At 39.6% G+C, this 26496-nt stretch overlaps 1 protein-coding gene across 6 annotated transcripts in view; it reads right to left on the bottom strand.

Annotated features, from left to right (window-relative positions):
• Positions 1-26496, bottom strand: part of MYO6 (myosin VI) — a 192315-nt gene that overhangs the window by 105083 nt on the left and 60736 nt on the right. For all 6 annotated transcript variants that reach the window (XM_060236257.1, XM_060236220.1, XM_060236240.1 and 3 more), the window contains exons 2-3: positions 20133-20265; positions 12236-12305 (exon numbers count right to left, since the gene is read on the bottom strand). In XM_060236257.1, the coding sequence (XP_060092240.1) occupies positions 12236-12305; positions 20133-20249 (187 nt within the window). In that variant the 5' untranslated portion in view covers positions 20250-20265. The remainder of the gene's footprint in view (positions 1-12235; positions 12306-20132; positions 20266-26496) is intronic.

The raw sequence follows: 26496 nt of genomic DNA, 5'->3' as shown, positions 1-26496 counted from the left end.
GAAACTTTGGAAGACCCAATAACAAGAAATTTTTGAGGCAATAAAAAGCCAGAAAAATAATAAAGCTCCTGGTTTGGACGGTCTGCCAATCGAATTTTATAAGTGTTTGGAGGAAATTCTTTTATCGCCGTATAAAAGAGTATTGGAAGGTGTGACAGAACCGGCCCGATTCTGCCTTCAGACCCGGTCCCGTCAACTCCCTATTGAGTCGCCAACTCCTGGAGGGAGCTATTTCTCCTCCGGCCCCTTGGATTCGCTGCCACCACCTGCTCAGTCTAGGGGTTCCGATTGAGAGGAACAGGACTCCCAATCCCCCTCTCCAGCTCTGAGGCCAGGCCTCAAGGTCCTCTGCCACCCTGTACTTGGGTATCACAGAGACCACAGCACTTCTTCGGGGAACCCCTGGAGGATTGGCACCTTATCCAACTGCATGCCTTCCCCGGGCCCCCCCCTCATAAAGCAGCGTGGTCTAAGCGGTTGGGATCTATGTGGTACAGAGTTTGACTGCCAGCATTCAAAACAGTAAAAATGTTTAATAAGAAGAGAAAGAAAAATAAAAACAAAAACAGTTACATGTAAAAGTTTAGCACAGCACCTGATCAGCAACAAGAAGTTCAAACAAAAGATGGATTTAAACGCATCTCTCATCCCTGGTGTAAACTAGCCCTATCTTGTGAATTACTTACTTGGTCTGACTGCCTGGGGTCCTCCTCGTCTTGAGTAGGCCTCTCCCACAGTCAGGAGCCCACAGACTCACAACCTCTTTCTTTGAGGGCCAGCTGTGAACTGGCCTTTTCCCGCCTAACTCAAATAAATAAAACAAAAGAACTTCCTGCCCCTCTAGGAGGCTTTCCCCCTAGAGTTGCTGGTTTAATTCAAAAAGGGGGGAGGCAATGAGCGGAAGGCTAAGGAACTTCCTGCCCTTCTAGGAGGCTTTCCCCCTAGAGGCGCTGGTTTAACTCTGGAAGGGAGGAGGGGATGAAGGGAGGCTAGGCCAAAGCCTGCTTTAGTAGTTTAATGTTCCCTTCCAACGAAGCACCAACATTAACTAAGATGGCGTTCCTCCACAGAAGGGATAAGTGGAACAACGAAGATGCTTGAGTCGTGGAAAGAGGCCCTAATCTCACTATTACATAAAAAAGGAACTGACCCAGTAGAAATTAAGAACTATAGACCGATTTCGTTATTAAACGCAGATTACAAAATTTTTGCAACTATATTAATGAACAGGCTTAAAAAAATTATCACAGACATTATACATGAAGACCAGTTGGGCTTCATACCTGAAAGAGTAATGAGGCAAAACTTAAGAATGGTTATGAATACTTTAGAATAAATACTACAAGGAACATCCAGAAAAACAGTTTGCGGCAATTGCACTAGATGCGGAAAAAGCTTTCGACAATGTTAATTGGAGCTTTATTCTGAAAACTTTGACATCGTTGGGTTGTGGAGAAAATTTTGTGAAACTGATTAAGTCCATTTATACAAGTCAAAAAGCGAGAATTAATGTCAATGGATCCCTGTCTGACTCAATAATAATTGGGCGAGGTATAGGCAAGGATGCCCCTTGTCCCCTATTCTTTTTGTGTTAGCATTGGAGCCGTTATTACAAATGATTAGAGAAGACTCAGAGATTAAAGGTGTCAAGATTAAGAAAGAAGCTTATAAAATCCAAGCCTTTGCTGATGATATATTCGTTACCTTGGAAGATCCTAGCTCATCGATTGAAAGACTGAAGAAGAGCTTGAAGCAATATGGTGAAGGTTAATTACCAGAAAACTAAATTTTTATCCAAAAATATGATGAAAGAACAAATATCTGACCTGGAAGTAAAATCAGGATTTCGTTATGAAAAAAAGTAAAATATTTAGGTATAAACTTAACGACACAACTGAAAACTCTCGTAAGGGATAATTATGAAAAAATATTAAAAGAGATTAAAGCAGATTTAGAACGGTGGTGTGAGCTACAAATCTCTTTATTGGGCAGAATTGCATTAGTTAAAATGAACGTGCTCCCAAGAATACTATTTTTGTTCCAAATGATACCCATTATCTTACCTAAAACCTTCTTTAAACAATTAAATAAAATAGTGACAAGATTTATTTGGCAAAACAAAAACCCAGGATCAAGTTGAAAGTTCTACAAGATAGTAAAGAAAAGGGGTTTGCCAAAAATTGGCAAAGATGAGTAAAAAGATGTCAGATAGATGTTGGAAATGTAAAAAACATGAAGGTTCTTTTTATCATATGTGGTGGACATGTGCCATTTAAAACAATTTATTAATAGCATATGGTAACAATGTCAAATTAAATCATTACAATCCCTAACCCATATGATATTTTTCTAATCCCCCCTCCCTCCATCCGGTTCGGGAGCCTTGCCTATTTTCATTACTAGACTTCCGCCGATGTTATATACTTAAGTTCACTTATAAAGGTACCCTTAACCCATCAAAGTTCAATTTTCCCTTTTTCTTAAATTCATTGTTAAAAAATTGCCCAATGTCCTTTCAAATTCCACTCTTTTTCTATATATCCTCTAAATTTCTTCCATTCCCTCTTAAACACTTCCAAATCATAGTCTCTTAAAATTCTTCTTAGTTTATCCATCTCACTCCATGATAAAACTTTCACAATCCAATCCCATTTCTCTGGTATTTTTTCTTGTTTCCACAACTGCGCATATAATGTCCTAGCAGCTGAGAGCAAGTACCAAATTAACGTTCTATCTTCTTTTGGAAATTTTTCCATTTGTAGTCCCAATAAAAAAGTCTCTGCTACTTTCTTAAAATCATATCCCAAAATTTGCGATATTTCTTGTATCATCTGCCAAAACTTTTTCGCTTTTCCACAAGTCCACCACATATGGTAAAAAGAACCTTCATGTTTCTTACATTTCCAACATCTATCCGACATCTTTTTACTCATCTTTGCCAGTTTTTTCGGAGTCATATACCACCTATACATCATCTTGAAACAGTTCTCTTTAATACTCTGACATGTTGATATTTTCATCGAGTTCTTCGAAAGATATTCCCATGTATCCATTTGTATTTCCTTGTTTACATTAATTGCCCATTTAATAATTTGAGATTTTACTAATTCTTCTTCTGTAGACCATTTCAACAATAATTTATATATTTTCGATATTAATTTTTCATTATCTCCAAGGAGAACCCTTTCCAATTCCGTTTGCTCACATCTAATTCCAACAGATTTAATATCATTTTCCATCTAGCTTTTTATTTGTTGCATTTGAAACCAGTAATACTTGTTGTTTAACTCTTCTGCAGATTTTAATTCAACTTTATCACCTTGAATCTTTAGCAGTTGGTTATATGACATCCCTCTCTCTTCATCAGATTCAGCTGTTATTTTTATTACTTCTGCTGGCACTATCCAAAGCGGCTTTCTTTCCTCACCATATTTCTTATATTTTATCCATGTATTTAGTAAATTATTTCTAATATAATGGTGCGAAAAAAGACCGTCCATCTTATTTTTCCCATAGTACATATAAGCATGCCAGTTGAATTTGTTCCCATGAGCTTCTAACAATAAAAGTTTTTTATTTAACAGCATTATCCAATCCTTTATCCATGTCAAACAAACTGCATCATGGTACAGTCTTAAATCTGGAAGTTGAAAACCTCCCCTATCCTTAGCATCTGCTAAAATTTTCATCTTAATCCTTGGTTTCTTCCCAGCCCATACAAACTGAGAAATCTTCCTTCACCATTTGTTAAATTGTTTGCTATCTTTCACAATCAGAATAGTTTGGAACAAATACATTATTCTTGGCAAAATATTCATCTTAATTGCAGCAATCCTACCCAACAAAGACAAATTAAGTCTATTCCATTTCATCATATCTTTGTCCATTTTGCACCATAACTTTTCATAATTGTTTTTATACAAATCGATATTCTTCATAGTTATTTCTAGACCTAAATATTTAACTTTAGGAGTAACTTCACATCCCGTCAAAATCTGCAATTCTTTCTGTCTATTTGGCTGCATATTTTTGCATAAAAATTTCGACTTCTCTTTATTTATATATAGTCCTCCCATTTCTCCGTATTCTTTTATCTTAGCTATCAACAAAGGTATCACTTGGATCGGATTCTCAGATATGAACACAATGTCATCTGCAAATGCTTTATATTTATAAGAAAATCCTCTAATTTTCAATCCTTCTATCTCTTTGTCATCTTGTATTTGCCTTAACAAAATTTCAAGAGTCATTAAAAAACAACAATGGTGAAAGCGGACATCCTTATCTTGTACCTTTGCTCACCTTCATTTCTTTTGTAAAGTCTGCATTTATACACAATTTTGCATATTGATCCGTGTATATTGCTTTCGTCATTCTTATAAAATATTCTCCCAGATTTATTTTTTCCATTACTGCAAACATAAAGTCCCAGTTCAAATTATCAAACGCTTTTTCTGCATCCACAAAAAATAATGCCACCTCTTTTTCTGGAAGTTTCTCATAATATTCTACAATATTTACAACAGTTCATACATTGTCTCTTATTTGCCTTTTAGGGAGAAATCCCGCTTGATCTTCCTTTATAAAATTAATCAAATATTGCTTAAGTTGCTCTGCCAAGATTCTTGTGTAAATCTTATAATCATTATTTAGTAATGAAATTGGTCTATAGTTCTTTACATTTGTGACATCTCTATCTTCCTTGGGGATCAATGAAATTACAGCTTCTTTCCAAGTATTTGGAATTTCCCCTTTTATTCTTATCGTATTCAACAATTTTTGCAATTTTGGTACCATCTCATCTTTAAGAGTTTTATAAAATTTAGTTGTATATCCATCCGGTTCGGGAGCCTTGCCTATTTTCATTACATTTATTGCTGCTTCAATTTCAATTTTTTCTAATGGGTCATTCAAAATCTTTTTCATATACTCAGTCAGGGGTGCTATCTTAATATTTCGTAGATACTCTTCCATATTTTCTTTTTTGATTTTCACACCTTTAAATAAATTTGCATAATATTTAAAAATTCTCTTTTAATTCCTTTTTGATCCACTATCTTTTTTCCATTTGCCACAATTTTGTTAATGATTTTCTTTTCTTTTTTTTTTCTTCAGTTGCAGGCTAATATTCCCAGGTTTGTTCGCACCTTCAAACGATTTCTGCTGCAAACTAGAACTTCCATTCTAGTTCTTTATTCAACAAATGTCTTACTTGGGATTGTAGTATTGTAATTTCCCTTATTAATTTCTTTTCCCCTGATCTTTTTCTTAGTTCCCCTTCTTTTTTCTTTATTTCATTTTGTATATCTAACATCTGCTTTTCTTTGGCCCTCTCATTTTTATTATTCAATGTGATTAATAGTTCTCTCATTACTGCTTTATAAGTATCCCAAACCATCTGGAATTCTATATCATCGGTGTCATTTATTTGAAAGAACGCTGTAGTTTCCTTTTCTAGAAAAGTCACAATATCTTTATCTTGTAGCAAGTCCTCATTTATTCTCCATCTTCTTGTTTTCTTTTGCAATTTTGTAATCCAACATATTGGGTTATGATCTGCACAAACCTTTGGTAGAATCTCCACTTTTCTAGTTATGAGGCCCAAGCTTTTAGAGCCCCATAACATATCAATTCTGGAAAAAGAATTATGTCTTGCTGAAAAGAAAGTATAGTCTCTTACTTCAGGATTAAATTTTATCCAAATATCTTCCAAGCTTTCTTGTTTAGCCAATTTCAAAAATGATTTTGGCAGTCTTCCTTTTTATCATTCCTCTTTTGGCCCGATCTATCTATATTATTTTGTATTGTTCCATTAAAATCACCCATCATCAGGATCTGGTCATATGACATTTCATCCAACTGGCAATTAATGTCTTTTTAAAAAGTATCTTTCGCTCCATTGGGGACATATAATCCTAATAACAATGTTTTCTTTGCATCCATCATCACTTCCACTGCTATATATCTTCCATCTTTATCTTTAAATATCAATTTTGGTTCTAATTGTTCTTTAATATAAAAGACCTTTTCTTTTGATCCGCCAATGAGAAAAATTCCAATCCCAATTGTTTATTCCACAAAAATTTATAATCCTTTTGTTGTATATGAACTTCCTGTAAACAAATTATATTACATTTTTGCTTTTTAATCCAATGAAATGTTGCTTTTCGTTTTTGTGGTGAATTTAGTCCATTTATATTCCAGGATAATAACTTGTACTCCATTATGATGCAGAGTCTTTATTCTCTTCAAAAAAACTGTACATCTCTTGCTCATTCCTTATTGTAACCCTTCTTCCATGTTGTTCAAAGCCCAAACCCTCGGGTAGTATCCATCTGTATCTCGTGCCCTCTGCATGCAGCTTCTCTGTTAATCTCTTGTATTTCTTCCTGTCGTTTATCACTTGTCTTGGCAGCTCTTTCATTATTTTGACTCTACTCCCTTCTACTGTCAGGGCTTTTTGAAAACTTGTCTTTAGAATTTTCCCTGCCATATCCTTGGACCTTAGTCTTATAACTATATCTCTTGGTAGGCCTTTGTCTTTTGCATATGATGAATTAACTCTATAGACACTGTCCAGCATGTTTCTAAATTTTTCAGGATCTTCCTCTAAATAGTCAGCAATTATTTTCACCATATAATCCATTAAATCAATTCCCTCCCCTTCAGGTATTCCTCTCAGACGCACTTGAGTTTCCATTAATCTGCAGTCATGAATTGTTACCTTCTCTTGAAGTTTTAATAAGGTGGAAGCATGTATATCAACTTTCTCTCCAACCTCCTTGACCCTGTTTTTAACCATACCCAGTTCATCTTTAAAATCTTCAACTTCTTTTTTAAGATCGCCAATATCCTTCTTAAGCTCTTTTTTGCTAGCTGTTATCATCTTCTCCACGGCCTTCATAATCCTGGCTTCCATGGTATCAAACTGGCTTTGCATTTTGTCCAAAGAATGAGATCTTGCACGAGTTAATCTTTTTTCTGACATAAAACCCCCCCACAAAACTCAGAGGGCTCCAATTCTAAATTCAGCACCAAGTCCAGTAGCTTAGAACTTGCTGTTTAAAATAAGACTAATTTCGTCTTTCTCCTATCTTCCTGGGTTGAGATATTGATTTTTAACAGTTTTTGGCAATTTTCCCTCTTTCAAAATGGCGATTGTACTTTCTCTATGGTTAAAAATCCCTAGCAAAGACCTTCTTCTTGCTCTTCTCTCCTTCAACTTTTACTTCCTGGTTCACGTTCTCCAACTATCGCTATCTTTGGAATCCTTGTTACGTTGACTGCCAGTACACCTTCAGCTTTTACTTCCTGGATCACTGAGCTCAGCTCTCGTTCTCCAAATATCGCAGTCTTTGAGTACTTGTTATGTTGATTGCAAGTACAGAGCCATAACACAGAAGCCTATGTCACTGACCACAGGTATTCAAAACAATTTTCTTCTTTCCCAAATTCTATCAATGCCTTTAATTTAACGAAGTCCAAATTTCAAAGTTTCTCCTCCTCCCCTCACTTTTGTTCTTGTTCAAGTTTTCCCACCTTCTACTGTTATTTAGATTAGCTTAGAAATGTCCTGGAGTGAGAGATAATGATCAAAGTACCTTAGCGGCTATGTTTTTTTAAACTTCGGTCTTCCTGGTCTTTCAGATGCTTATCAGTTCCAAAAGAGAGTGAGATCCAAACATGCTTAAGCCAATTGAATGGCTCTTAATCCTTTGTAGATGCTGGACGACGCTCCTTTTCCTTGCCGGATCTTCAAAGCCTCAGAAAAATCCCCTCCGGAATCAATCATTAGCTGAGATCAACGGCTCAAAGTATTTTTGACGTCATCCTGGGCAAATCTCTAACTGAGAAATGCAGGCAGAGAACCTGATAAGGCTCTTTACTACCCTGAACAAAGGATTAAGTTTTCCCCTTATTCAGGAGACCACAGTTCTGTTGGAAACTCACACCGGAAGTCATATGTGGTAGACATGTGGAAGAGTGAAAAAGTTCTGGCAGATGATACAACAAGAAATATCTAAAATTCTGGGATATGAAGTAGCAGAGACCTTTCTGTTGGGATTACAAATGGAAAAATTTCCAAAAGAAGATAGAACTTTAATTTGGTACTTGCTCTCAGCTGCTAGGACATTGTATGCGCAGTTGTGGAAGCAAGAAAAAATACCAGAGAAATGCGATTGGATTATGAAAGTTTTATCGTGGAGCGAGATGGATAAAGTAACAAGAATCCTAAGAGATTATGATTTGGAAGTGTTTAAAGAGATTATGATTTGGAATGGAAGAAATTTAGATGTAATGTAGAGAAAGAATGGAATGTAAAAAGACATTGGACAATTTTTTAATAATGATTAAGTATTAGAAAAAGGTAGAATTTAGATTTTTATAGTTAAAGGTACCTTTATAAGTTAACTTTAAATATATAACTTTGGTGGCAGTCTAGTGAGGGGGGATTAGAAAATATCATATGGGTTAGAGATAGAGACGATATAAATGGATATTGTTACCATATGTTATCAATAAAATTGTTTAAAACGAATAATATGGGCAAGAGAATAGCTCCCTGCGGCACTCCACATATAAGTGGGTGTCGCAGGGAGGTCTGCTCGTCCAACATCATCCTTTGTCCCCGTCCCTGGAGGAAAGAGGAAAACCACTGCAAGGCTCCCCCCCGTATTCCAGCGATGGCGAGGCACAATAGATCATAGGCCACCATGTCAAATGATGCTGACAGGTCAGGAAGAATTAGCAGCGCTGACCCACCTTGGTCCAGCTGTCTTCTTAGGTCGTCTGTGAGGGCAACTAGTACCGTTTTCATCCCATGCCCCAGGTGAAAACCGGATTGGAATGGGTCCAGAGTAGATGTTTCATCCAGGAAAACCTGCAGCTGCTTTGCCACTTTTTCGACTACTTTTCCCAGGAATTATAGATTCGAAACTGGGCGGTAGTTAACTAGAACCGTAGGGTCCAGCAATGGTTTCTTCAAAAGCAGCCGAATTACCGCCTCCTTTAATTGCTCTGGGAATGTCCCGCTTGTCAGGGCCAAGTTAACAATATCACCCAGAGAAGCCCTGATATCATCCTGGCAGGCCTTCACAAGCCAGGATGGACAGGGGTCCAGGGGGCAGATAGTAGGCTTCACTGCAGCCAGGATCCTGTCTACATCCTCCAATGTGAGTCGACTGAAGTGGTCCAATATTGGACCATGTGACGGCCAAGGGGCTTCCAGTTCGCGTACTGTATCAACTGTGGCTGGGAGGTCCTGGTGGAGAGTCAAGATTTTATCAGCGAAATATGTCGCAGAGGCCTCAGAACCGATATCCAATTCCCTATCTTTTTGATTGCTTGATGGCAAAGTTGTTAAGGACCGAATCACTCTAAATAATTGAGCTGGGCGCGACTTCACAGACTCTATGGAGGCCACATGGAAATTTTTCTTAGTGGACTTCACAGCCTTCTCATAGACTTTCATAAGCATTCTGTAAGAGGTTCTGGACTCTTCATAACGAGCACGTTGCCACACTCTAACCATCTAAGCTGTTGTTTCATCCTTAGCAGCTCCAAGGAGCATCAGGGCACTGCATTGGCACGACAGCAAAGAGGGCACCGGGGGGCGATGTCGTCGATGGCAGTGGAGAGCTGGGAATACCAGTCCTCTATAAGCTCATCCAATGACCCACCAGGGGGCATCGGATCCTGCAAGGCCTCCTGGAAGCGCTTTGGATCCATTTGGCTCTGTGGGCAAGCATAAATCTGCTCTCCTCCTAAATGGGGCTGGAGTTGCAGGTCCAGTCGGACTTTCAAGGCATAGTGGTATGACCATGGAACAGCATCTGCTGCTATCAGATCCACCAGTATCCCTGCCCTGAAGAACAGATCCAGCGTGTGTCCAGCCCAGTGTGTAGGGGTCAATACAATTTGGCTGAGTCCCAGTGCCTCCATGAGCCTGCATGGACATCGCATCATCAACATGGACATTGAAATTCTCCAGAACTAAAAGTCTGGGGAAGTCCAATGCCCAGGTGGACGCCGCGTCCAGCAGGGCAGGCAGGCTCTCCAGTGGTGCACTAGGTGGTCGGTACACCACCCAGATCGCCACACTCTCCTCGGCTTCCCACACCAGACCAGTACACTCTATGCCAGAGATGTTCGGGTCAGGAAGCGCCCTGAAAGAAAGAGTCTCAGATGAGCACAGAAACTCCCCCCCCCACCACCCACCTGTCCGAGACTGGTGGAGGATGGCAAACCCGGGTTGGGTAAGCTGGTTCAAGGCGACAATTTCTCCCTCCCATACCCAGGTCTCCATCACACATGCCAGGTCCACTTGCTGTTCCACGATGAAGTCTCGCAGCATGGCGGTCTTATTATTAATGGATCTGGCATTAATCAACACCAGTGAAGGAGATGGGTAATTCATTTTAGCCCCACAATCAACATACCTCAGGATGGGTAGCCGCCACCATTCCTTATCACTCTGAGCTCCCCACCCTCTTGTTAAACCCATAGGGGATTAGCTAGTTGCCAGTTATGGGTCTGAACAGGAATTTTTTGGGCCTCACTCAAATTGGCTGTGAGGGGGCCTTTTTTTGCCTTCTGTGCAGGGTCAGAGAGGGTAAAGCATAAATAGGCCTGGTATCACTGGTTAGGCCCTAACTGGGATGGTGGGAAAAGCATGAGTTGAAGGGGTTTCAAGCTGGTGAGCACCCCGAGATATCAGTGGGGGGGGGTTCCTCAATTGGGCTACCTAGAGGCTTGGCAGTCTGGGTGGCCTAGTTGGGGGCCTCTTCGGGCTTGGAGGAGCATATGACCAGCCTTAAGGCTTCACAGTTGTGGGCTGGGGTATGCTCTCCCATCCCCTCTACGCACTGACATGCAGGCAGTGACGGGTATGGTCCGGAAGCTTCTGAACCCTGCCCTGAGCCGGGCTGGATTTGCCTTTTAGGAAGCTTGCTTTGCAAGCTCAATGCAACCTGTGCTTTAAGATGTATGTAATGGTGCAGATCAGCTTTTGTGTAAATAAAATTCCCATTTTAACCCATAACTTGTGTAGTGTTTCATTCGAGGGGTAGGTGGGCAAAAGACTATACAATGCTCAAAATAACTTCCTCAGCAGGCTCTCTTCTGTTCCAAGTAGCAGTCCAATCAAATATAGTAAAATGAATGTTATTTTTCTCCCAGAGACTCCAGGATAATAGATCTTTCTGTTTTTCCTGCAAGCTTGAGTATTGCTCATCCAATGGCTCAATATTACAAATGTGTACTTAGATACAATCTCATAAATACTAGGGATTAATTGCAAATATTCAGAGCAGGAATTTGCAGGCTCCTAGATCTGTTTTTCCCCCCGTTTTTCCACTCCTCCACATGCACCTGCTGGTGTGACCTTGAGTCAGTTCTTTCAGAGCTCCCAAGAACAATTATTGAAAGAGCTCTCTCTGTTCTACCTAACTTACAGGGTGCCTGCTGTGGGGAGGGAAAGGGAAGGGAAATTCTAAGATGCTCTGAGACACCAAGTGAAGCATGGGGTATAAATCCAATTTCTTTTTCTTCTCTTTCTCTCTCCTCACCCCCCCCCCCTCATGTTTTGGTGTCTCTTCAGGCTTGGTATTGGCTTTCCAGGCTAGTTTAGGTGAGAATCTGTCAGTTTCAAGCGTTATTGTTCTTTGCTGGAGTTGATTTGTGCCAGGTTCATGGTTTGGTTGTGGATTCCCACATCTTACCTGGGTCAACAGTCTGAGTTTTACATAGATTCAGATTCTCAAGTTTTACATAGACTGGACTTAGCAATAGCCTGCAGTAGCCTTCCTATGGAGGGAGATCTTTGGCTGAACTAAAATAGAGGATTAGAAATGCATCGCTTTTCAACCTAAACAGATAGAAGGCCTATCCATGGAGTACCCCCACCCCTGCAATCCTTGCATCCAGTAATACTGGGAGCAGGTTTTAGACTTGCAGGCAGATGTTGCTTTAGGTAAGGTCAGCTGCTTTATTTAAGGTCTGGGTTCCACATTCAGGGGAATACACTCTTTCATTCAGGTAGGAGTTATCTCAGTTCAGATGTTACAGATGCACAAAGCAAACAAGTATGACCCCATGACCAGTTCTTGATCTCTCCTGAAATCAGTGTGTGTGACAAAAGGGTGTTGTTTCCATGGGCCCTATGCATATTTTGCAAAAATCAGAGACTTGAAAATAGAAATAATTCGCAAACCCAATTTTATATCTTTTGACTTACAGTTATCCTCCACATCCTTCTTGCTGTCTTCCTCTGCAGGAAATACTTGGTTGATAGCAGCCAGAAACGTCTATCATTGGGGATAAAAAGGATTGTATTCAACCAAGCAAATAAAAATATTTTGCAGGCAAATTATGACAAGAATAAGACTGCAAACAAAACAAGCTTAGTCTTGGTTACTTTTATTCACAATATTTTTCACAATGGGCAAACCTTCCCACGCCAACTGACAGACAAAACCTTCACACACCAATTGACAGAAAATTTGAAGAGAAGAGTCTGGTCTAATCTCACATTTGATGGCTTTTGAAGAGTGCTATAATTCAAAAGTTAGCCATATTAGATGTGTTGCAAGATTGAACAGGCGCCCAGTAGCACTTTTAATTTTTTTTAATGATTCCAAAAGAATCAGAACTCTGCTTAAGGTGATAGCTGTATGAGAGTACTAAATAGACAGGATCAGAACTCACTTCATCAGATGCAAAGACTGTATATCCATTAGGCAGAGACATTTATATTTAAAACTACAAATAAAAAAAGCAAGACATGGTTTTTAAAAATTCAGGGCCAAATAAAACAGCAATCTCACGTGCTCTGCATGGATTAGGCTACTTTCAACTGATCAAAGGCAGATGAAAGGAGAAGTCTTTGAGCACAGTGTACCTGATTGTAGTCATAACTCAATTGTAACCATATATCAACAGTTGGAAGTGATCATCATTCACTCTTGGTAGACTGATTACTCTGTTTCACTGGTTATTGTTTGAAACTTGCCTTTCTTTGTGATATCTTTCCTCTGCCACCTTCTGCAGTTTGCAGTGTAAGTACCTACTCAATAGATCTACATTTCATGCATCTGATGGACTCCTGACCATGAAAACGTATGATGGAATGAATGTTGCTAATCTTTAATGTTGGCAAAGTACCTATAGAGCAGTCAGGACACTGAATGGATTAAAAGTAACAAAAGCTTTACTTATGGAACTAACAAACCAGATATGAAAGAAAAGAGACAAACATAGTTGCCTTACCTACTCAGAAAGGATTCTACACTGCTCTAGAAGAAAAGCCTAAGAGTAGCATGCCGCAGATAGACAAGGAGAAATCTCTTTTAGAAAGTAGCCCCCTACAGTTTTGTGTAACTGGACCTTGCTGCCCCTTGCAGGAAGTTCCCACTTTCTTCTTTGTACGCAAGACATTGCTGTACTCCAGTTTTTAGGGTGCCAGTATATTCCTTTTTAATTTTGATAGTTCTGTCCTCAAAGTTTGCTAAAGTAAAATCTTTTCAAAGGTTCTCTGGGACATGCAGGGAACTTAGGTGACAAATAATTGCTGACTACCAAACTAAGTCCAAATTTGTGCATTCTCAGAGCTAAACACCTGTCCAGTCTTCTGGAATGGTTATAAGAGTGGGTGCAGAGGGCACATTCACTCACTGCAAATAAGACTTATTTCAGAGAGCACTAGGTACAGTATAAACTATTTTGACAGATACAGCTGTAGCTTTTGCACGCTATTTTATCTTGACTGATTTCTATGCTATTTTGATGTCCTTGCAATGTCACTCCTCTGTTAGCTGCCTTAAGTACAAGGTGATAAAGCAGGATATAAATATTGGGATGGATCCTATTCTTACACTACTATACTGCTGAGCAAGTTTGAGGAAGGATAACTGCATGTCATTTAAATAAGTGTGTGTGTGTGTGTGTGAGTTTAAGAAGGTAGAACAGTCCACACACCAAGACTGATCATTGCATGAGTCAAGTCAAAGAGAGCAGACAAAGAACAGGACAGAAAGTTCATGTGCAACTCTGCAAACACACTGGAGCCACTAAACCAAACTGTATTTTATAAAAGCAAGCACTACCTATACATTAGACAGCACGACCATATGTTTGAGACTAAAACTCTTAAAGAGGATCAGTTTTAACCAGAAGAAAGCAGATTAGATGGACTCTTAATTCATGATAAGCTGAAGAGACAGTTAATCCAGCACCCCTTGCATATCTTCCCCACTTTTACATGTTACCTGGATTAGATCTGTACTTTATCAGTTGTCATATATACAGATACATGCATATAAATACATACATAATTCTCTACCACAGTTTTAAAATCATCTAAATAGTGCTATAAACAAGCAGGCTCGGGATCTTAAGATACACATATGTGCTAATGAGCAGAAAGTAAAAGTGAGTTGTTTAAGAGCAGTCAGTTAAATGTTTTGGCCTCTTCTTTAGTAAGAGTTAGCTTTTAAATGAAAACACTGGAACCCAAGGTGACTTGGGATTCTCAGAAGAGTGGCAGACTGCTTGAGCTTCTTTGTCACAATTTGCGATATCTGGTATGCAGCTCTACAGTCTTTTTTCTAATGTAATATATATGACATTAAATTATAATAAATAACATACAGTTACATTGTTAAGACCCACAGGTGATGTTCAATAAAAACATCTTATCACAGCTTTTAAGAGGCAGCCAGTTCCCTAAGGTACAAGTAGTACAGTAAATGGATTCACAATTACATGAACTGGTGATTTTATTTCTGTTCTGAAACTTCATTTACATTATTTATAATCCGTCTTTCTCATCAAGGCTCAAGGCTGATTGTATAGAATAAGTCAATTCAATCAATAGGATAGGGCATCCAACAAACAATGTAATAGGATTTGAATTGCAGAAATTGAAAACCAAACAAAATAACGTATTAACACAACATGTTAAACAATACAGAAATTACACAGAAGGATATTACATACAATCAAATAGATATTTGACAAAGGGAACTCTCTAAAGCAGTGTTTCCCATTTGCAGAGTCGTGACCCGGTACCAGGCCATGGAAGCCTCACTACCGAGTCACAAGAAAAGCCAAAGCTAGCCCTGCCCCATCTCTGTATTGTGAAGAGAGGAGCTGGGCTGCCTCTCCTTCCTTCTCCCTCGCTCTCAGTGTTTGAGAGAAAAGCTAGCATCCACTGGCACTTTAGACCCATGAAGTGTTCTTCAAGGTACAAACTTTCATGTGCCTTGCAGTATGTTCTTTTGGGGAGATTTCCCCAGGAGGCCTGGGTGGCAAAGAAGGGTGTATGCGTGTGTTTTTCAGCCGGGAGGGGTGAAGAGTGGGCATTCCAGTAGCTATTTTTTTTACCAAATGACCCCTGGGTGGAATTTTTGCTGGCTGGGGTCATCTGATGGTGAGGAAGGCTTTTTTTTTTCTTTGCCCCCCCCCCTTCTTTCTTTTTTCCCCTGCAAGTGATGCTTTGTCTATATTCTTGGGAGAGAGGAAAGTAACAGTGGGAGAGCTTCTAGTTCCCTGGCCCCCTTGGTGGACATTCTGGTGCTTTTGGGGCATTGCATGAAAGAATTTTGGACTGGATAGTCTACTGGCCTGATCCAACATGGCTTCCCTTATGTTTATGTTCTTTCTTTCCATGTCTTTCTTTTTCTTTCCTTCCATTTAATTCCTTCCTTCCTTCCATTTTTACTGGATGAAACTTTTCTATTCATCATACTGTTGTTGCAGACATAGGAGCACTGCCAATAAAGTTGGCACCCCCAGTTGTAGTCAGGTGACCTTCTATGAGATTTCTGTGTGAGTGAGTGCGAATAAGAGGTGTGGGGCAGAAAGAAATTACTGGAGATTACTGCGGTATATCTCGACAGCACTGGAAGAGATGGTACTATGAACTTGGCACCATTTTACTGGTCCTGCTTTTAACAGCTGTCTGACACTAAAATTAAAACTCCTCCTGTAGATATTAAAAAGGATGAAAGTAGTTCACTGGCTAAGTATCTGCACAACAGGTTGCTTTTAAAGGCATGGGAAACACAGCCAGTGAAAAGCTGCAAGCCCCTCATAAATATCCTTTTTGAGATAACTACAGAAAAGCTTGTATGAACTTCACACAACTTGAAATTAATTCATTAATTGCAGTACAGTTCTCTGCTACCTTTCACAGCAATTTCCCCATATTTCAACCAAATAAAAGTATGAAAAATAGCTGTCGAAAGATTTTCTTGAAACCAAGCAAGCTTGGTTGTAGCTTAAGGCAGGATTCCAGTAGTAGCAGCTGAAGGAAGGGCCTACTAAATGTGTCAGCATATTTTGAGGTACAGCAGCTGCCAGGGCCCAGTGTGGGTGGTACACAGTGCTGGCATTCCTGATGGCAATGGCAACATCACTCCCAACTGCATACACTGGCCAGTGCCATTGAGGAAGGGATGTGTAGGTGGTGCAGGCAATTGAACATGGGCATTAGGAGTGCTTGCAAGCTGGAGAAGAATACATAAACAGATAGGTGCATGCAGGTGTGGGGGTGAAAAGAGGACCGCCCACTTTCCACCCCCATTTTGGCTCAGCATGAGACTATTAAAATCACTGGGAGTTAAATCAGAACTCTTGTTAGCTCTATAGCAATTTAGGAACAACCCTTGCCAAATTACACCCTTTGTATCAGAGAACTGCCTCCAATTGTACTTTTATTAATATTACAATTGATATTAATATTAATATTAATATTACAATTAAAAATAGATTCCAGTGTGCAACAGGCACACTATACTTAACTCTGTCATATGGCAAGAGACAAAGTAACCAGTTATGCTGAACCTGGAGAGATTTTCAGCAAGCAACATTTTACAAACCAGGACACACCTCCTGTGTCACACAGAGGATTTGAGAGGCAATCAGCATGTACTGGGTCTACAGATGTTTTAATGTTAAACCGGAAAACATCCACCACAGAATGTTGTGCATTTTATCCTGCCACCATTTCACGTGCCAACCCAGAATATACATTTGGGAGAAAAAAACACAGAAATCTGTTGGCAGACTGCCCACATATTGCTTGCTTTAATAAATAAAAAATTCCTTCAGCGAATATTGTGAGTTCCTATTCCTTTGAAACACATTTTAGAGGGTTGGGTCCCATGAAATCTATTTTATTTTTCTGTATTGCACTGACAAATTGTGAAATACTGCCTGAGAAACACTTCCTCAAAGAGTATTTTTAAGGTACTGAAGCACAATCTAAAATATTCTGTTTTCCGCTTCTTACAGAAACGAAAAAGATACAGTTCGACTTTGCATGTGACTTTCCCAAGCAAAAAGCATCAACTTCCTTATTGTTCTTTTCCTTAGAGGTACACCTAGTTTCCTCCGAAGAGGGAAATCTGCTGCGGCACCTCTTGACCTGCCTCTAAGCATTTCCTTCAACCAAAAAGAGAAGTTCGAATTTTAATTTTATTTAGGACCTTTCACATAATGCAAATTGTACAATAAAATACTTAACTTGTTTAAGAATCACAAACTTTCTTATATGCCTTCATGGATTCTTCATTCCCCCTTTGTAGTTCATTAACAGAGTTAGCTGCAGTCTTGTGTCTTTCTGTATGACATTTAAGGGCACTCTTGATCAATTAACAAGAGGAAGAGCAGTTTTCATGTGCTGATGTTATAGTAGCAATAGTCCCCCTGTTCTGTGTCTGATTGCAGCACAGTAACGAAAAACCCCGAATCTCTTTAAACAGTTTCAGTTCTTGTAGCACGGGACGATCAGGGGCCAAGAGGCCTTTCCCCTTCAAAGTAATTTTATGTATATCATGAGTGGTGCAAAAATGTATTTCTTTAAATTAAAAAAAAGTCAGGGACAAAACTCTTCTTTCCTGTGTATTAGTTTTTAATTTACAGATAAAAATTTGGAAAGAGAAAAGAAATCAGAAAAGGTAAAAAAGGAGGAAAGAACTAGTCACAAGTCCCTCCTATGTACTAGGTGTGGTAAATGAGTATGATGCCAACTTACAGCTGAATGGATAACACTGTAATTGCGTTGGAAGCTAATAAGTCAAACAGAAAAATAACCTTTGGGAGGATCATCATCTGAATTCTGAGGATTCAATGAGTGAACAAATAGTGCTAATAATGAAGGGGGGAACCAATATAGACAGTTCATTAAGTTAAAAATGTAAAGTCTAAAAGCAATCTTCCAAAATGCCAACTAAACTATTAATACTTTTCCTGATCTTAAATACTCTTATTTAGGAACAATAACTCACTTTGGGACACACTCTAAATTCAGGCACAGCCAGTCATTACAGTCACATGACTACTTCTCCCTTATGGCTAAATTTGTATTTTGACACCACAATTTTCCATATGCTTCTGTCAAATTTCCATCAGTGGCACCCAATGCTCTAAGATAAGCAATGAGGTTGTGAAGTCAAGACAAGGTAGCATAGGAGCATCTGTTTCAATGGGATTTATGCATAACAGCCAATCTCTTTGGATCCTTTGTTCCTCAGCACACAGCATATGCATAGGACAGAGAAAGCCCAGGAGCTCAACAGGTTTCTTGTCTCCAGCAAGACAGACCAAAATCCAGATGCATGAACAGTTTCTTCGGGATCCTTCTCATAGGTTTTACATTCCGTACTTTTGGAAGTGTGTGTGTGAATAAAGGGGATTGCAAAAATCTCTTAGACACAGTGCTACAAAAGCATCAGATTGGGAGAAAATTTCCCTGCAATAGTTCATCAAGTGTGGATGGGCTCTATGCTGTACCCCCAATTCCCAGCATAGTTGATATCTCGATATCAAATCTGGGCAGTTTAAGTGACCTGTCTCAGCTTATGAAAAGGAATTTGGTCACCTAATATTCTCACAAAATTGGCCTCTCCTACAGCTAGACAGCAAAAGGGGTATAGACTCAACAGTGTAACATACTACAAAGCCAAAGGGCAACTGCAATTGCCATTTTCAGCAGGAACCACATACTTGCCACAGAACCTACCTTGGGCTTAATTTTTTCAAGAAGCTCCTACAAAGCCACAAAGCCCCCTGTAAGCATGAGATTTGCTGAGTATTCTTATAGAAGCAATCAGTGATGACTTAATGATTACCCAGATACGAGCAGACATTCTGAAATGCTTTAAACCCACTATGACAAGTCTTGCTAATAGATTTGCCTTATTTTACAACATTTAGTAAAGTGATCACATTTAATTAAGGCACAGACATAACAAATGTGCCATCCTTATGGTTTTCTGTGGCCTGCAGTCAAACTGTATCTGATAAGGCAGTGGAAGAAGATAAAAGACTTGTGGAAATCTTTGCAAAACATTTCTCAAAGGAGCCTCTTATTAGCTAATTTGTTCTTATAGGCAGGTTTACAGGGATGATGCTTAAACATGGATATTTAGGATTTTAATTTTCAACTTTTTTTTTTTGAAGAGTGGTTGGAAGCATGCAAGGTCAAGGACTTCCCAGCCTTTACAAGGGAGATATCAGCGAGTCCCTTCAGCCGACAGACTTTGCTCCTGTGGAGCGAATACCCCTGACTCAATCCAGCATATATTGCTTGATTGTTCTTTTTACCATAACCTCCGTAAAGATTTATTTGGCAAGCTTTCTTTTTCTCCAGATTTGTCTATTCTGCCACCCTGTTATTATTTATTGAGTGATACTGAGGGGGTGGTTAGTGAGGCTGTGGCAAAATTTCTGGCTGTCATCCTTAAATTTAATTCTGACCATGTTTGAATGCATCTGTAAGCTCGGTTTTATTTTGATTTCATCTCCAATGTTTAAATTTTTATATTCTGTGTATTTTTATCTGAATCTATTATGCCATTAAAGGTTTGGTATGGTATGGTAGACTTCCCAGCCTGGTTTATTTGTGATGTCTGTACATTACAGAAAGAGACATGTGAAAGTTTAATAAAAGATCAAGCTACTGGAAACTAAAAACAGGATCACCCCCTGAAATTTACCAAGTAGACACATGTTTTGTATGTAAACAAACATGTTTATTCAACTGAACAACATATGACAAAAACATATGACAAAGATCTTGTCAAGGAAATCTGTTTCTTAAAAGGATTAATCGCCTTTTTGGAGAACCTTACCTTGCCTTTTTGAGTTAAAGGCTCAATTGTTAAGCAGTCAGGACCAATATCCACAATAATTCCCATCTGAAACCCATCGGTTGGGTGTGGAGCCCAAACAGGCTTCCCATCCTCCATTTTGAGGAACTATTTCCTGTAAAAAGAAGAAACAGCCATAAGTAAATCTATTCTGCAAAACACATCCTCACAGAATTTTAGGTTTTAGCCCCTTTCTACTTATTTAGAGAAAATTATTGGTGAATTTTTGCTATAGGAATACAATGACCTAACTCATGGGTGTCAAACATGTGGCCCAGGGATCTTACTCAGTTCCGCAGGGCCTGTAAGACAACCCTCTTCCGGTTAGCCTACGCCTGACTGGATAAATGTAGCCTGCTAGACTGCTGTGTTTTATACTGTGTAGTTTTAATGTTATAATGTTATAGTTTTTAGGTTTTTAAATGCTTAACTTTTAAATGTAATAACTTTGCTTCTGTTTTATTGTTTTATCGTTTGTTGTGAGCCGCCCTGAGCCACTTTGTGGGAAGGGCGGGATATAAATTACGGAATAAATAAAATAAATAAATAAATAAATAAATATCAGGCCCCCAGAGGGTTCCTATCAGGCCAGGAGCAACTCACCGTTATCTGCTTCCTTCTCCCTCTCTTGTTTCCTTCTACATCACAATTTATTTTGCCAAGCTTGCTCAATCACACAGGAGTTATAGAGCAAAGCTCCTCTCTTGGGGAGAAAGTGGGGGAAGGAGAGCTAACTTTGCCAAGCTCTCTAAATTGCACAGCAGAGCTACTGAGCCAAGTCTCTCTTCCTTCTGTTGGTTGAGGCTCAACAAGCTAGTGAGGTTGATTAGGCTGAGTGTGTGTGTGTTCTTTATAAAGTTTATATCTCCCTTACCTGGCATTACATTTTATGACACACATGGTGCGGCCCGACAAGTTGAAGATCCAGCCCTCATAACAAATGAGTTCGACACCCTGACCTAAGTCATTCCCTTACCAGGAAACACTTAACTATAATGACAGTACCTAATATATTGTGGTGGTAAGTATTACTGTGACAATAGGTTAGCTTCTAGGACTAAAACATATTTATGCAGTAGAATTAGAAGCAGAATGATTTGCATCATAGTAGCATGAATGTATTGTCATACAGTAGCAGGGAGGTACATGCATACATAAGTGCAAGACTTACAGAATGCTGAACACCAGTTGTCATATTTATCACAATTCACTGCTTGGATAAATGGGCTTATAGAACATGGTAGCTGGAAATTTTAAAGGTTGGATTTTGTAAACTGTACTTTTGCATGCACGGGTTGTACTACCTTCTCCATGCAAGTAGGCATTCTTGTATCCTGATTATGGGTATACCCATAGGTATTAGTGCAAGAAAATATCAATAACACAGCACAAAAAGATTTTTGATCTCAATGTCTTATCAAGGAGCTCTTTTGTAGCATTTCATCAATGTGACATAGAATGATGGAAAAATACGAGGGAATGATGGGTACTGAAAGCTGAGGCAAGTTGTGCAAAGTGAAACCATTATAGAACTACTTAAACCAGACTTCAGAAAATAAAAATTCCAGAATATTTATTAAAACATTCACATTTAGTCTTTCATCGTGGTTCAAGACAGCTTTCAATATAACAGTTAAACATTGCCAGTTAAAACCAGAATAAAATAACAAACCCCAAATAAAGAATACAGTTGGAGAAGTCTGTTCAGTCCACATATCTACCAGATAACTGAAGCTATCTTTTAAAAATACAATGTATTAGGCAAGCGTCACACATCTCTAAAAAGGCTAATAAATCTAATAACAAAATTTGAATCCAGTGGCACCTTTAAGACCAGCAAACTTTTATTCCAAGTATAAGCTTTAGTGTGTACACACACTTCTAAGAAAGTAAACTTAAGCATACTCTGTAGGCTTTCCCTCTGAACAATCTTTATCTCCATTTATATCTTGCCTTTTTCCCCAATGAGGAACCACACAGTGGACATCTTTCTCTTTGGCTCCATTTTATCCTGTAAGGCAGGTTAAGCTGAGTGCCTGTGAATGGCCCAAAATCACCCAGCAAGCTTCTGTGGCAGGCTGGGGATTCAAACCAGGGTATCTCAGATGCTCGTTGGACATTCTAACCACCATAGCACTCTGACTTGATTTCAGCATTTCACGGGCATTGACAAATGTGTTGTGGAATTAAGTTAAAATTTTATTTAAGCATGATTCTAGAAAATCTAATTTTCTAACTTCATATAATACCATTTTGGGATCAAGGTCAGCATTAACCCAATATTCAGGGAAAGATCAGGCCTGTAGCCAAAGGGGGGCTGCCCCCTAACTTCCAGGCAGGGCCCCCTGACTTCCAGGAGACAGCCTGCTCTCTCTCTCGCCCTCTCTCACCATGGTTGAGCCACCAAAGCATCATCTGTGGCAGCGAGAGCTGGGAGAGCTGAGCAGGGCACAGTGCACTGCAGCAGTAAAAGCATCAAGTGGAGAGGAGGGAGGCAGAGTAGTAGGAAGTGGAGTGTTGTGTATGTGGACTCAATAGAGGACTGAATTAGGGTGTTCCTGCCTAGCTCACTGGAGCCATACGAATGGAGCTTGGGAACTTGGGAACAGTGGGCAGTAAGATCCAAATCCCTGCTGCTCTACACTAATCACAAGCCCCTGCCAGTTTGAATGACCCAATAACATACTTGCGCAGGAACCCTGAATTGTATATAATTGGCCCCGTTGGGCCAGTTCTCCAGGCTTACAGTATAGCCACCTACAATGCTGTACCTAATAAAGAGCTACTATTCACTACCACCTTGCCTCTTCAATGAGTAGAACCCACTATATTGAGAGACAGTTTGGTGTAGTGGTTAAGTGTGTGGACTCTTATCTGGGAGAACCAGGTTCGATTCCCCACTCCTCCACTTGCACCTGCTGGAATGGCCTTGGGTCAGCCATAGCTCTGACAGAAGTTGTCCTTGAAAGGGCAGCTGCTGGGAGAGCCCTCTCCAGCCCCACCCACCTCACAGGGTGTTTGTTGTGGGGGAGGAAGGTAAAGGAGATTGTGAGCCGCTCTGAGACTCTTCGGAGTGGAGGGCGGGATATAAATCCAATATCTTCTTCTTCATCTTCTTCTTCTATATTATATGGAGGAAGCCATGTGGAATGGGCCAGGTAGGGGAGATGGATGAAGCTGCTGGCTGCAAAGTGTTGGGGTGGGGGAGAAGGAGGTGGAAGGAAAAACCCCTGTTTGCACACAAGATGCAGTCCCTTCTTGACTCCAAAGTTTTAGGATTGGCTGCTTCAACCTGACGACTTTCAGAGCCTCCAGCTTTTGCACCTACTCCAGAAAGCTTCAGAGAAGTGGCAAGCCCCACTGTGGGTGGAAAAGGGTGCCCCCTGACTTTTAAAAAAGCCCCCCCCCCGCCCGACTATTACAATCCTGGCTACAGCCCTGGGAAAGATATTTGACTAGATACAACATTATTAAATCTAAGCCCCTTGCTTCCGCTGGTAATTAAGTGCACAGAGATCTCCACTTGACAAGTGATCATATTTGAGTTTTTGTCATTATACAACATGACATTCTTTAAAATTCTGATCTAATATTATAAATCCTGCACTTCATCCCCAAACAACAAACAGAAAAAAGGTTATCAGTACATTCACGTTTCTGCTTTTCATTTGATTTCTCAACTCTTGCCTTGGTTGAAGTCTGGAAATATTTTATGACAGCTGAAAAATTAAAGACTTTCGGTTTACTCAGAACTTCTCCTATGCAGATACATACCAGTACCCTTTCATGAACCAAAGGGTGTGATATTACCTATTCACCTGACCAAATTCACAGATGGTACATGCTTCCCACTCCAGACCTTGTGTTCAACCTTTACTTTTAAGCCATTCCCAATCAGAAATTTATCCTGCAATTCTAAAAGATGGTTTGGGTTTTGGAATAAGAGCTTCCTGAAAACTGAAATCAGGGGAGCCTCTTCTAGTTGCTGTTCAGTAGAGAAGAAGACAGGGGCCTAGGATGGCATTAACAGCTTTGCTGATAATCAGTTACTGCAGTTTAAACTTTGTTGCTACATCAATAAGATGGTCCAACTTAGTGAGGATGGAATTCAACTGGCTAAAGAAAGTGGTCACCATCTTAGCTGTCAGGCAAGAAAATTCAGCAACCAAATCAGCCCCCTCTTTCCCCACCCCATGAACACTTGAGGAAGGCCCACTTGAGATCAGCCTACTCTCTAGCCCCAGTGCAGCGACATCAGGAACTGTCCCACATCACATTCTAATGTCCAAAATATGAGGCAGAACAATATCCTGCTTCCCTGGAAAGGAAGAAATTAGTCATATCACTGGAAGATGGACAAAGTCATCACTTTTCAAACAGCAAGATTTGCTGCAGCTGTCAGAAAGGATAAAAAGATGATGACATGGACTGACCAAAGGATGGCTGACCCATGACTGCTCCACTCTGGGTCACTCGTCATTTGTAATTTCTCTGGACTATAGTCTTCCTTTTTATTATTAGAGATTTTAATGACTTTGTATTTTAGTACTTTCTGTAAAAATGTCCAGTTCTTTATTATTTTTCAAATTTTATCTTGTTTGACTTTTTCATTTTACTCTGTAGTGTTGCTATGGCTTCTTCTTCTTGCTAATGCAGTAATGATTGATTGATAAATTAAAGAAGCAATCTTTAAGCAATTCTTGCATTAACCTGTAACTCCTATTTGAATTCCATCCTCATTGCATTTAAAAGTAGCCTGAGTGTCCTCTGTTAACAGTAACACACGATAAGAAGTGCCCTCGGTAATTTCAGTGCATGTACAGATGTTACAAAACCACTTCTTTTTATCAGACATGTTGAAGGAGTCTGCAACAAATTTCTACATTTGTTAAGCCTCAAACAATGGGTGTCAGAAGAGTCCACTGAGGAATAAACACCAGCAATCTGATACATTCACACGAAGCCATAGTGAACCTGCCCTAACAATCAAGAGAAATTTTATACACTATTTGGATAATATGCATTGTTTCTCAGAGAATGTATGCATCACCTACCTTAGCACATACTCCAGTACTACTAAGAGTGTGCGCATTTGGCCAGGCAATATGTAAAAACTCTCAGTTTATGTCCTCAGCCTACATATATTCTCTATGTCTTTGATAACTGGTTTTCATACACATTCGCTATTGAATTCACATTAACCACAGTGTATGTTAATTATCCTTGAATATCCATCTCCCCCTAGTGGTTGGTTGGCACTTTGACGTAAACATTCCTTTTATTTAGCTCAGCTATATCAATCACTGTGACTTCACGAGCTTAGTAGTATTAGTTTGTAATAAAATATTTTATCTATCTAATTTGCTAGAAAACATTTTAACAACGTTATAAGCTGCTGCCTATCAGATCACCTTGAAACACTACTAGCTTCCAGCTTTCTTCCTTCTGACAGGATTGCACTGATCAAGAGATACTAGAAATGGGCCAAATTAGGCAGAAAGGTTCTGTTGCTCTCTCATCCAAGCAGCCCACAAACCAACATCCCCTACATAAGAAAAGCCTGTGAGCCTTAAAATCCTATCACAAAGACATCTAAGAACATAAGAACATAAGAGAAGCCATGTTGGATCAGGCCAACGGCCCATCAAGTCTAACACTCTGTGTCACACAGTGGCAAAAAAATTTATATACACACATACACTGTGATGGACCTGTGCTCCATATTTTTATCTAAACCCCTCTTGAAGGTGGTTATACTTGTGGCCGCAACCACCTCCTGTGGCAGTGAATTCCACATGTTAATCACCCTTTGGGTGAAGAAGTACTTCCTTTTATCCGTTTTAACCTGTCTGCTCAGCAATTTCATCGAATGCCCACGAGTTCTTGTATTGTGAGAAAGGGAGAAAAGTACTTCTTTCTCTACTTTCTCCATCCCATGCATTATCTTGTAAACCTCTATCATGTCACCCCGCAGTCAACGTTTCTCCAAGCTAAAGAGTCCCAAGCGTTTCAACCTTTCTTCATAGGGAAAGTGCTCCAGCCCTTTAATCATTCTAGTTGCCCTTCTCTGGACTTTCTCCAATGCTATAATATCCTTTTTGAGGTGCGGCGACCAGAACTGCACACAATACTCCAAATGAGACCGCACCATCGATTTATACAGGGGCATTATGATACTGGCTGATTTGTTTTCAATCCCCTTCCTAATAATTCCCAGCATGGTGTTGGCCTTTTTTATTGCAGATGCACACTGTCTTGACATTTTCAGTGAGTTATCTACCACGACCCCAAGATCTCTCTCTTGGTCCATTTGATGTTGTGGTAAAGGCATCCATACTGCAAGAAT

This window comes from Heteronotia binoei, chromosome 1, assembly GCF_032191835.1.
Source record: "Heteronotia binoei isolate CCM8104 ecotype False Entrance Well chromosome 1, APGP_CSIRO_Hbin_v1, whole genome shotgun sequence".
Lineage (NCBI taxonomy): Eukaryota > Metazoa > Chordata > Lepidosauria > Squamata > Gekkonidae > Heteronotia > Heteronotia binoei.
Note: the sequence above shows the minus strand (reverse complement) of the source record. Positions and strands in the feature narration are given on the sequence as shown.